The sequence below is a fragment of the Danio aesculapii genome, chromosome 8 (genome assembly GCF_903798145.1).
Source record: "Danio aesculapii chromosome 8, fDanAes4.1, whole genome shotgun sequence".
Classification (NCBI taxonomy): domain Eukaryota; kingdom Metazoa; phylum Chordata; class Actinopteri; order Cypriniformes; family Danionidae; genus Danio; species Danio aesculapii.
This window is the reverse complement of record NC_079442.1, coordinates 1321218-1333717: the sequence shown is the minus strand read 5'-3', so window position 1 is coordinate 1333717 and position 12500 is coordinate 1321218. Positions and strand designations below refer to the sequence as shown.

Sequence of the window (12500 nt, the reverse complement as noted above, 5' to 3'; positions counted from 1 at the left end):
TGCCCATGAACATCATAATACCATAACAAGAGACGCAAATATGACACATAAACAATGGATATTAAACAATTTGAAGAATGTTAGTGCTGCAAATACATACAAATTCACTCAAAAAGTATAGTTCTGTCATAATTTACTCACCCCAGTGTAGTCTGTATGTCAAAATATTAGTAACAGTATTAATAGTAAACAAGATTTACAGAAAAAACATGTATATTAGCAGTATATTATCATTTTTTATTGTCTTTCTAAACGAGATGTGTTTCTGCTTCTCTTACTAATGCTAACTTGCTATTATTGTGTGGAATTAAACGCTGTTTCAGATCATTTGTATCCCGCAGAAGAAGTATGTTTTATTAAAAATAAACCTAATATACTTGCATTGAGTGAATGAATAATTAGTATTATGTAGTAGTAAGTCAAATGCATTGTGTGTCCTCTATTGTAAACAAGCAGATTGTGAACAGGCCTCAGCTAAAGCACACTGACAGATGCCAAAAAGAAACAATTATCTACCTTATTCCTCAGAGACCCGCTTTCGGCTCTTTATCAACCTCTTAAAAGTGAAAAGCGACAAATATCGATAATATATAGGCTTTAGGTGAACGGTAACGCGCATAAGATCATACTGATGATCGTGTGACTGTCCGTTCGCTAGGCGTGATCACAGGAACAGCGCGCGCGCACGTCAGAACGTCATGTCAAAATAAAAGTCGCCGGTAAAGTCTAGATGTGATACAGCTGCAGATACTCTCGTCAATATATAGCATAGTTTTTGCGACCCTGTACAACAATAAATATTATTTTTACATTACTGTGAGGGTTGGGTTTATGGTTGACGTTAATAAAATACAATTTAATGGGTAATTTAGTTAATAATACAAATAATTATGGTTATAATTATTGTTTTACATTACTGTGATGGATGGGTTTAATGTTGGGGTAGACGTTATTAAAATACAATTAAGAGGAAATTTATTAAATAGTATAAAAAATTCTAGTTAACTCATAGCCTCCGTTATATCCCTTCTAGCAACAACCCTGCTGCTTTTCCTCTACTGAAGAAAAAAGTCACCTACATCTTCAATGAGTAAACTGCTATTTTTCATTTTTTGGGGTGAACTATGGAGCCAGATCAGTGTCAAAAACAAAACTCATACCTGCACAGCACAATTCATACTTACAAAAGTCAATTATTAAATTCAAAACACAATTCATAAGTGTGCAAATCCAATTCGTAAATTCCAAACATAATTTGAGGATTCACAAGAAAAAACTTTTAAAGTTTTAAAGCAAGTTTTTTCATCATTTATTTTCAATTTTAGACATTTTACAAAGATTAAAAAGTAAACGTGTTAACAAAGCGGTGGCTCAGTGGTTAGCGCTGTCACCTCACAGCAAGAAGGTCGCTGTTCGAGCCTCGGCTGGGTCAGTTGCCGTTTCTATGTGGAGTTTGCATGTTCTCCCCATGTTATCGCGGGTTCCCTCCAGGTGCTCCGGTTTCCCCCACAAGTCCAAACACATGCGGTATAGGGGAATTGGGCAAGCTAAATTGTCTGTAGTGTATGAGTGTGAATGAGTGATGTTTCCCAGTACTGGGCAGCTGGAAGGGCATCCACTGCGTAAAACATATGCTGGATAAGTTGGCGGTTCATTCCGCTGTGGCGACCCCAGATTATTAAAGGAACTAAGCCGAAAAGAAAATGAATGAAAAAAAGGAAACAGCAGAAACAGAGAAAGATATAAATCAGTTCACACATAAGTGCATCTACACACCAAATAAATAAAATGAGGCATTTACTCACATGAAAAATATTAGTAACTTACAGTAAATATAGTGTTTTTGACCGTACTTGAATGGGCCATTTTCACAAGACGATTATGACGCATTTACCGGTCCTCAGCATCTTAAATGGCTCGAAAGTTAGATTAAAAAAATTTGGTGGGGGTTTTAATGACACGGCGCTATAACCTGCTTTAGGATACGTGGCTATGAGAATGTCGTCAGGTCTGGCTTGAAAGTTTTTCACCTTCTCCCAGTTGTCAGTGAAAAAGCGAGTCAAAAACACTCCCTCGAAATCAAACATCTCCGGACACTCTAGGATAGTGTTTAACAGCAGACAGTGCTCTAGGCTTTAAAGCAGGTCACGCTCTAATCTAGTTTAACAGCAGGCGTGGTCTAGGCTAGTTTTTAACAGGCGCTCTAGGCTAGTGTTTAACAGTAGACAGAACTCTATAGTTTTTAACAGCAGACGGTGCTCTAGACTAGTGTTTAATAACAGATGGCACTCTAGGCTAGTATTTAACAACAGACAACGCTCTAGGTTATTTTAAAACAGCAGACGGTGCTCTATGCTAGTTAACATTAGATGTCACTCTAGCCTAGTTTTTAACAGGCGTTCTAGGTAAGTTTTTAACAGTAGACGTTACTCTAGGCTAGTTACTAACAGCAGACGGTGCTCCAGGCTACTTTTTTAACGGCAGACTGCGCTCTAGGATAGTTTTTAACGGCAGACGGAGGTCTATAAGGCTATAAGGACATTTCACTGCTTCTCACTAGTTGAAAATGCTTATAAATCGTCCAGAACTTTGATTGTGATAATGGTCATCTGTACACAAAACCTTTCAAATACCCCAAGGAAAAAATGTTTTTTTTTTTTTTTATATAAATTTAGTAATTATTAATGTGTTTAGCACTGCTCTTTAGTAGCAGCAGGGTGATAATTAATATAAAAATATATTCATTTCAGTGGTGACACGGTGGCTCAGTGGTTAGCACTGTCGCCACACAGCAAGAAGGTCGCTGGTTCGAGTCCCGGCTGAGTCAGTTGGCGTTTCTGTGTGTAGTTTGCATGTTCTTCCTATGTTGGTGTGGGTTTCTTCCAGGTGCTCCGGTTGCCCCCACAGTCCAAACAAATGGATGAACTAAATTGGCCGTAGTGTATGAGTGTGTGTGTGAATGAATGTGTATGGGTGTTTCCCAGTCCTGTGTTGTGGCTGGAAGGACATCCGCTGTATAAAACATATGCTGGAATAGTTGGTGGTCCACTCTGCTGTGGCGACCACTGATGAATACACCAAAGGAAAATGAATGAATGAATATATGCATTTATAAATAATCCAATATCAAGACACGAGGTGGCTAGAAGAGTTTTATTTATCCTCTTTGTCTCTAAGAACATAAATCATGTCATTATCCTATGGTGCGGTGGTGGCATTAATGATAATACAGCCAAATCAAAACGGCAGGAAACAATAAATCACATGCTGTAATGTTAATTCGCATGCACAAAAACAATATGCGCTGATTGTCATCACAACAGCAAATTTTGTTGCGAGATTTCAGAACAAAAGCAGCTTTTAGTGGTTCTTCTGACAAAACTGAAGGCAAAATAATAATAAAAAAGCTATTAAATAATGCAGAAATGGTCCAGAATAACATCTTTCAGCAGTATCGATACAAACTCTCATGCAAAACATCATTACTTCAGCTCAAAATTCATACAGAATGATTTTCCACAACATAAATCAGTAGCCGCTCTTATTTAAACCCAATTGCTGAAAAAAAATATATAAACTATGATAAACACTATGTAAGAAAGTGTACTTAAATAATACATTACACCGCCCAATTTTACTCGAGCACAACATAACATTGCAAGCACATATATTTCCACATTTCCAAGTAAAAAAGTCATCAGAACTGGTTCCAACAATAGTATCTGTAAGCAAAAAAAGCCAGGAAAAATTAAAAACGAACATTGTAAAACTTAATAAAGACAACAAAACAATGGAGAACGCAGGAATGAAGACGATCATTCAATAACGTTCTGCTTTAGTTCATTCATACACCTGCTCAGAAGGCTATTCTGGTGCAAATATTCAGAAAAAGCAAATCATTTAAGGAGGAAATGTCACTGTAAAGCATTAACGACTAAGTGTAAAGAGGTATCTATCAGTCTTCTTAAAATGCAACCATCCCTGTCAAACATCCTCTAAAAGCCTATCCTGTTATACTGATGAGCATCTAAAAATACAATAAAGGATTGATGGTCTAATAATCCAGGACCGGATTCATAAAACATCCTCAAGAGAAAATCACTTCTTATCTGGCTTTTCTCTTCTTATTTTCTAACATTGGAAGTGTTAAATCCGATAAATAATGTTGATTTTCTTACGATTGTTCTGGAAGTTGATGAGACTTTTATATCAGTATGTTGATGTACTTCAAACTGAAACTGAATATTGAGTAGGGGGCTTCCATTTTGTGCATCATTCCCGGCGAATTAATGTGAAGAGGGGCGTGGCTAAGAATACCGTGGCTAAAGCATCAAACTGACATCATCATAGAAGCAGCCAATCCAAACGCAGAAGCAGATGTTCAGATTTAGATTGAAGATTACCAAAAGATAGTTTTTTTCCCCCAGTGGATTAACTTGCAAGAATTAATTGTTCACCTTAAGAGAAACAATGTGAGCGAAAACGTTCATTTTTATTTTCACGCAGACTTTAAAACAAAATAATTAATTTAATAATAACAAAATAAATGATTTCTCATCTAAACAAACACTAGTTGTACATCCACAAAGTCGACAGTTTCTAATTATTGCTTTTTGAAATATTAATTCAATCGTTTTCCTTCAGCTCTGTCGCTATTTCATAGGTCGCCACAACGGAATGAACCACCAACTATTCCAGCATATGTTTTAAGCAGCGGATGCCCTTCCAACCGCAACCCAGTACTGGGAAACACCCATACACACTCATTCACACACACACTCATACACTACAGCCAATTTAGTTGCGCATGTAGCGCATGGGTTTGGACTGTGGGGGAAACCGGAGCACCCGGAGGAAACCCACGCTAACACAGGCAGAACATGCAAACTCCACACAGAAACATTAACTGGTTCAGCCAGGACTTGAACAAGCGACCTTCTTTCTGTGAGGTGACAGTGCTAACCACTGAGCCACCGTGATTTAATTTAATTTGTAAGAATTGTTTTATTTTCTTAAGAACAACTTTAAGAGATTTTTTTAAGAATTTTAAGCTCTTTAAGCTCTTAAAGGGACAGTTCACCCACAAGTAAAAATTGCCATCATTTACTCACCCTTTACTCGTTTCACACCTGTTTGAGTTTCTTTCTTCTGTTGAACACTAAAGATATTTTGAAGAACGCAAAAACCTGTAACCATTGACTTCCACAGTGTTTCTTTTCCTACTATGGAAGTCAATGGTTACAGGTTTCCAGCATTCTTCAAAATATCTTCTTTACTATTAAAGAAACTCATAAAGCAACCACTTGAGAAAGAGTAAACAGTCACCAAATGTTGATTTTTTAATGAACTATCCTTTTAAGAGACCTCTCAGAAATGTCTTAATTGTGGATTTTCATGCATCCGGCCCCAGATATGCTAATAATCTTGTCACATCAGTGTACTGACTTAGAGTTAAAGTCAGAATTATTAGCCCTCCTGTATATTTTTTTCCCCAATTTCTGTTTAACGGAGTGAAGATTTTATTCAGCACATTTCTAAACATAATAGTGTTAATAACTCATCTCTAATAACTGATTTCTTTTCTCTTTGCCATGATGACAGTAAATAATATTAGACTAGATATTCTTCAAGACACTAGTATTCAGCTTAAAGTGACATTTAAAGGCTTAACTAGGGTAATTAGGGTAAAGTTAGAGTAATTAGGCAAGTCATTGTATAACAGTGGTTTGTTCTGGAGACAATCCAAAACTAATATTGCTTAAGGGGGCTAATAATATTGAGCTTAACATGGCTTTAAACATTAAGAACTGCTTTCATTCTAGCTGAAATAAAACAAATAAGACTTTCTCCAGAAGAAAAAATATTAGAGATAATACTGTGAAAAATTCCTGAATCTGTTAAACATCATCATTATTTAAAAACCTTCACAGGAGGGCGAATAATTCAACTTTAGCTGTATATCCATGCAGAGATGGATGTGTTATAATTGATCTACATTGTGTATGCCACCCAGTAGATGACGTTGACCACGGCGAAGGTGAACGGGAAGACGGCGCGAGCGTAGATGTCGATGGTGTCGGCGTCTATGGGTTTACACTTGCAGCATTTCTTCTCCTCGCTGCTTTCCTTCTGCGCTCTTCGGGTCGTAGCGCTGCGAGTCTCAGTCTCTTCATGCGGATCGGCAGCAGCAGCGGCGGCGGCGTCGGAGGCTCGGTGTGACCTGCTCTGCCTGTTGGAGATCAGGAGACCCTGGTTCATGCCCGCCACAGACAGAGAAAACAGAACCATTGCCTGCTTTCCATTCTTCACCATCGACTGTGAAAGAAAGAAGGGAAAATGCAGAGTTTATTAAAGACGGCACGAACTCAAAATGGACTCGTCTTATTTATAAACGCATATACTAGTGTTTGTTATAAACGATGTATCTTTGCACTTCACTATGTTGTTTATTTAACACCATTCACTCTCACTTCGAAACAACCTTGCTTCACTTCTGGTCACATGGAAAGGGTGGAACTAGCAGTCATTTAGGGCGGAGCTATTAGTAATTTAGGGTGGAACTATCTGTCATTTAGGGCAGAGCTATTAGTAATTTAGGGTGGAACTATTTGTCATTTAGGGCGGAGCTATCAGTAATTTAGGGTGGGACTATCTGTCATTTAGGGCGGAGCTATCAGTAATTTAGGGTGGGACTGTCAGTAATTTAAAACAGGGCTTTTAGTCCTTTTGGGTGGGGCTATCAGTTATTTAGGGGGCGGAGCTAATAGTCATTTAGGGCAGGGCTATTAGACCTTTAGGGCGGGGCTATCGGTCATTTTGGGTGGAACTATCAGTCATTTAGGGCAGTGCTATCAGTCATTTAGGGCGGTGCTATCAGTCATTTAGGGTGGGACTATCAGTAATTTGAAACGGGTCTTTCTGGCCTTTAGAGTGGGGCTATCAGTCATTTAGGGGGCGGAGCTAATAGTCATTTACGGAAGGGCTATTAGACCTTTAGGGCGGGGCTGTCGGTCATTTATGGTTGCGTAATCTGTCATTTAGGGGGCGGAGCTAATAGTCATTTAGGGCAGAGCTATTAGACCCATAGGGCTGGGCTATCGGACATTTAGGGAGGAACTATCATTCATTTAGGGCGGAGCTATCGGTCATTTAGGGTGGTGCTATCAGTCACTTAGGGTGGAACTATCAGTCATTTAGGGCGAGACTATCAGTCATTTAGCATGGGGCTATCAGTCCTTTTGGGGCATAGCTGTCAGTCATTTAGGGTGGAACTATCAGTCATTTAGGATGGGGCTATAAGTGATTTAAAACAGAGCTATCAGTCCTTTAGGGCGGGGCTATCCATCATTTAGGGTGGAGCTATTAGTCATTAGTAGCGGGGCTATCATTCATGTAGGGCGGAGCTATTAGCAATTTAGGATGGGGCTATCAGTCATTTGAAACAAGGCTATCAGTCATTTAGGGTGGAACTTTGCAGTTAATTAAGGCGGGACTATGAGGCGGGTTTTAGCAGACACTTTTATCCAAAGTGACTTATAAGTGAGGATAAAAGAAGCACTTCAAATCATCAAAGAGAAGCAGCATAAAAATGCTATGATATGTCTTGTCAGTAAGTTTTGTTTGGCTTTTCCCAAGAAGTACGGGGTGCTTATCCAAAAGTGTCTGGTGCATATGGAGAGGAAAAGAGTGTCATCTACAGGTGGTTTGTCAAGCCCACTCACTTGCATGAGGCACACTAAGAATTGCAAGAATTTTCCAGAAGATAATAAAACCAAATAGGCTATTACAAATTGCTAAATTTGTCTTCAAAAACAAACTATACTTGGTGAAAAAGATGTGCACTTGCAGAATACCACTGGAAAACTACTAATATACATAAAACAAGTGCACATTGGTGAAAATGTATTTTCATTCCAGGTCAAGTGTTTTCAGATCAGGTCAGTTAAGCAATGTTTATCTTCTGATTATACAGTACCTCTGCATTCTTATTGGTCTTGACTTTGGCTTTCTCCTTCTTGCTGTAGTCTGCATTATAGTGAGCAAAGGCGTATTCGATCAGAGCAGCGAACACAAAGACGTAGCAGATCCAGAAATACACGTCCAGAGCTTTAATGGCAGAAGCTCGAGGCAGTGAAGAGCGAGCACTGACCATCAGCGTCGTCATGGTCAGAACCGTCGTGATTCCTGCGGACCACAAATATAAATCAATGTCAATGTTTACAAGAGTTGTGGAAGACCTGAAATAGATATTTAGACTATTAGATATGATATTGCGCATTTAGTTTACAACAATCACAACAGACTGGGCCATCTGACCAATGAGAGCAGAGTAGAGGCTTCTGACCAATCAGGGAAGAGTAGATCTATCTAACCAATGATATCAGAGTAGAACAATCTGACCAATCACAACAGACTGGACCATCTGACCAATGAAAAAATACTAGACTTATCTGACCAATCAGAGAAGCGTAGATCTATTTGACCAATGGGAGCAGAGTAGAGCTGCCTGACCAACTACAACACACTTGACACATCAGAGCAGGGTAGCACCATGTGACCAATCCGAGCACAACAAGGTCATATCGTCAATAAGAGCAGAGTAAGTCTATCAGACCAATTATAACATACTGAATCATCTGACCAATCAGAGCAGAGCCGACCCATCTGACCAATATGAACAGAGTAGAGCTATCTGACCAATCAGAGCAGACTAGAGCCATCAGAGTATAATAGGTCCAAGTGACCATTGAGAGTAGAGTAGTACCATCTGACCAATGTGAGCAGAGTAGAGGCATCAGAGTAATCAGAGCAGCGTATGTCCATTTGACCAATCAGAGCAGAGTAGGGCCAACTGAAAAATGAGAGCAGAGTAGTACAATCTGACCAATCAGAGCACAGCAGAAATCAGAGCAGAATAAGGTCATCAAACAAATTACAATAGACTGATCATCCGACCAATCAGAGCATAGTCAGGCCATCTGACTAATGAGAGCAGACAAGACCCATCTGACCAATTAAAGCACAGTAGGCCTTCAGAAAGGCGGGGTTAGAGAGACTCAAACCAATAGTTTCCAACAAGAACTACTGCTCCAACAAATATAACTAGTGATCATTGCTCTTTGATGAATGTAAACCTACTGTGAGCTTCAGATAAAATGAGGAACATTTACATAAGAATAAAAGTGGCACTGTAATATACTTGATATGGTGAACATTGTAAAAACCCCCTTTACATTTGATGAACTGTAATTGCTATGAAATGATCATTATTAGCAGATAAACACTGACCTAAAGACACTCTCGCTGGCACGGCGGACTGGCTGATCCAGAATGAAACCCATGACATGGCCACCAGCAGGATGGACGGCATGTAGGACTGGATGATGTAAACTCCTCGGTTCCTCCTCAGCTGGAAACGCAGGCTGAGACGTGGAAATCTGCCCGCTGGACAGAGATAAACAATGGCTTGAAAACATGTGTGTGTCTTGTAAAATTGTTAAATAATTCATGTAAGGTGTATTTATTTAGCGCATTTATTGTGTATGGCCATCAGTGGTGTAAAGTAACTAAATACAAATACTCAAGTTACTGTAGTTGAGTAGTTTTTCTCAGGAATTGTAATTTACTGAGTAGTTTTACTTTTACTTTCCCTTAAGTACATTTTTAATGCTGTATTGGTACTTTTACTCCACTACTTTCCTTCAACCTGCAGTCACTACTTTATATTCTCTTGTCTATGGGGATTAGAAGAATCAGTCCTGTGAGTCCAATCAAATCACATATAGAAGGTAAATCTCATCATAATGAACTACCTCAAGACATGGGCGCTTTATAATTGCAGCAAACTGTTTGGAAGTGTTTAAAGTGTTCATGAAGTCTTTACACGCATTGACCCAGAGACTGTTTAGATGCATATCACTGATGACAAGATGACGGATGTTTACTATGTGATGACCAAAATGGCCTTAAACACCCAGCAGGCACAAGACATCTACATAATGTCAGATTGACGCTGTACCCCAACTTCATGGGGACGTTGCATTTTGTTTGGAAATGAAAACTGAGTTGACGTCAGAACTCAACGTCAGGCCAACATCAATGTCCAACCTAAAACCAACCAAATATCAACGTCTAATGATGTAACAGCTTGACGTTGTGTGGACGTTACCACTATTGACATTTATCAGACGTTGGATTTTGGTTGTCACACCTGACGAATAAAAGTCAGTGTTTGATGTCAATATGATGTTGGCTCGACGTTGGATTTTAGTTACTTTCTAACAACCTAAATGAAAATCGAGTTGACATCAGAACTCAACGTCAGGCCGACGTCAATGTCCAACCTAAAACCAACCAAATATCAACATCTAATGATGTAACAGCTTGACATTGTGTGGACGTTACCACTATTGACATTTATCAGACGTTGGATTTTGGTTGTCACACCTGACAAATAAAAGTCAGTATTTGACGTCAATATGATGTTGACTCGACGTTGGATTTTGGTTACTTTCTAACAACCTAAATGAAAATCGAGTTGACATCAGAACTCAATGTCAGTCCGATGTCAATGTCCAACCTAAAACCAACCAAATATCAACGTCTAATGATGTAACAGCTTGACATTGTGTGGACGTTACCACTATTGACATTTATCAGATGTTGTATTTTGGTTGTCACACCTGACGAATAAACGTCAGTATTTGACGTCAATATGATGTTGGTTTTAGATGTTGACTTGACGTTGGATTTTGATTACTTTCAAACAACCTTAAATCGACCAAATATCAACGTCATTTGACGTCATTACTGGACATCAAAATAAGATTGTCCTTAGACACTGGCTAGATGTAGAATTTTGTTCAGCTGACATCCTAACCTATATCTAACCTAATATTAACTTCTAATGACATTGTGCACCTGCTAGGCAATAACTAGATGCACTACAGAATGTTACGTTTACACACATCCCCAAATTACATGCAAACGCATCAGTTTTTAACAGCGTAATACTCACTACTCTTGAGTACTAGTGAAAGGGCTACTTTTTACTCACACTTTGAGTCATATTTACAACAGACACTTTTTACTCGCACTACATTTTTAGGCAAGTAATGGTACTTTTACTTCAGATTATTCTGTACTCTTTCCACCACTGATTGTCATATATTCACAGCTACAGAGTTTGTACATCTTTCCAAATCAAATGTAAGTACTTTTCAAACATTTCCAGCACAAGTTTAGCATATTATATATTTACATATACTTCATGACATATTTATAATGGCTTCATGACGATCATGTTTATGACAGATTTATGACGAGTTCTGTTTTGGTAACGTCAATTTGTCATGGACAGTTTGTGATGTGTTTGTTTTTGTCAAGTTGTCATAAAAACTATGTCGTCTTTGCATTTAAAATGTCAACAACTGAGCAAATTACACTTAATAACAATTGTCATAAGCATGCATAAAATCTCATTCCCATTCATGTGTCATATCATGATTATGTCTTATGAACACCCCTTCAATTAAAGTGTCACCGAGAGGGTAAACAGGGAATGTTTTGGGAGATTTGATCGTTTTAGCAGCAGGGAAATCAGTCAGGGTGTTTATGGAAAGCCTCACCAGATTTGAAGTTCATCATCTCTGTGACGAAGCGGTAGTCGGTGATGGTGAACTGGGACAGCTCCAGTTTGTCCAGGCCATGGATGAGCTTCTGACTGTCTGACCAGTGATACACAATGTCTTCTGAAGAGTAGCCGTCTGAACACCAACATCAGGAGGAACAAAAACATCATTTTGGAAGAATTGAAATTATACAGGATTATATGTGTTGAAATATTTTAGATGTGTGTTTTTATGTTTGTTTGTATCACATAAACATAATAAATACATGAACTACACACAAATATATTATGTCAAAATAAACTTTTAATTGTTGATGCCAGAGGTCAGAATGGCCAGACTGGCTCCAGCTGATAGAAAGGCAACAGTAACTCAAATAAGCACTCGATACAACCGAGGTCTGCAGAAGAGCATCTCTGAACACACAACACGTCCAACCTTGAGGCGGATGGGCTACAGCAGCAGAAGACCACACCGGGTGCCGCTCCTGTCAGCTAAGAACAGGAAACTGAGGCTACAATTCACACAGGCTCACCAAAACTGGACAATAGAAGATTGGAGAAACGTTGCCTGGTCTGATGAGTCTCCATTTCTGCTGACACATTCAGATGCTCGGGTCAGAATTTGGCCTCAACAACATGAAAGCATGGATCCATCCTGCCTTGTATCAGCGGTTCAGGCTGCTGGTGGTGGTGTAATGGTGTGGGGGAGATTTTCTTGGCACACTTTGGGTCCATTAGTACCAATTGAGCATGGTGTCAACACCACAGCCTACCTGAGTATTGTTGCTGACCATGTCCATCCCTTTATGAGCACAGTGTCTCCATCTTCTGATGGCTACTTCTAGCAGGATAACGCACCATGTCATAAAGC

General features: G+C 39.1%; 2 protein-coding genes across 2 annotated transcripts in view; both read right to left on the bottom strand.

Moving 5' to 3' along the window:
• LOC130234298 (rabenosyn-5) overlaps positions 1–663 on the bottom strand; it is a 14715-nt gene extending 14052 nt beyond the window's left edge. The window contains exon 1 of the mRNA XM_056464576.1: positions 517–663. The gene's annotated coding sequence lies outside the window, so the exon portion shown is untranslated. The remainder of the gene's footprint in view (positions 1–516) is intronic.
• Positions 664–3139: 2476 nt separating this feature from the next.
• gabrd (gamma-aminobutyric acid type A receptor subunit delta) overlaps positions 3140–12500 on the bottom strand; it is a 19423-nt gene continuing 10062 nt past the window's right edge. The window contains exons 6-9 of the mRNA XM_056464575.1: positions 11628–11765; positions 9289–9444; positions 7976–8184; positions 3140–6315 (exon numbers count right to left, since the gene is read on the bottom strand). Coding sequence (XP_056320550.1) covers positions 5992–6315; positions 7976–8184; positions 9289–9444; positions 11628–11765 — 827 coding nt within the window. The 3' untranslated portion in view covers positions 3140–5991. The remainder of the gene's footprint in view (positions 6316–7975; positions 8185–9288; positions 9445–11627; positions 11766–12500) is intronic.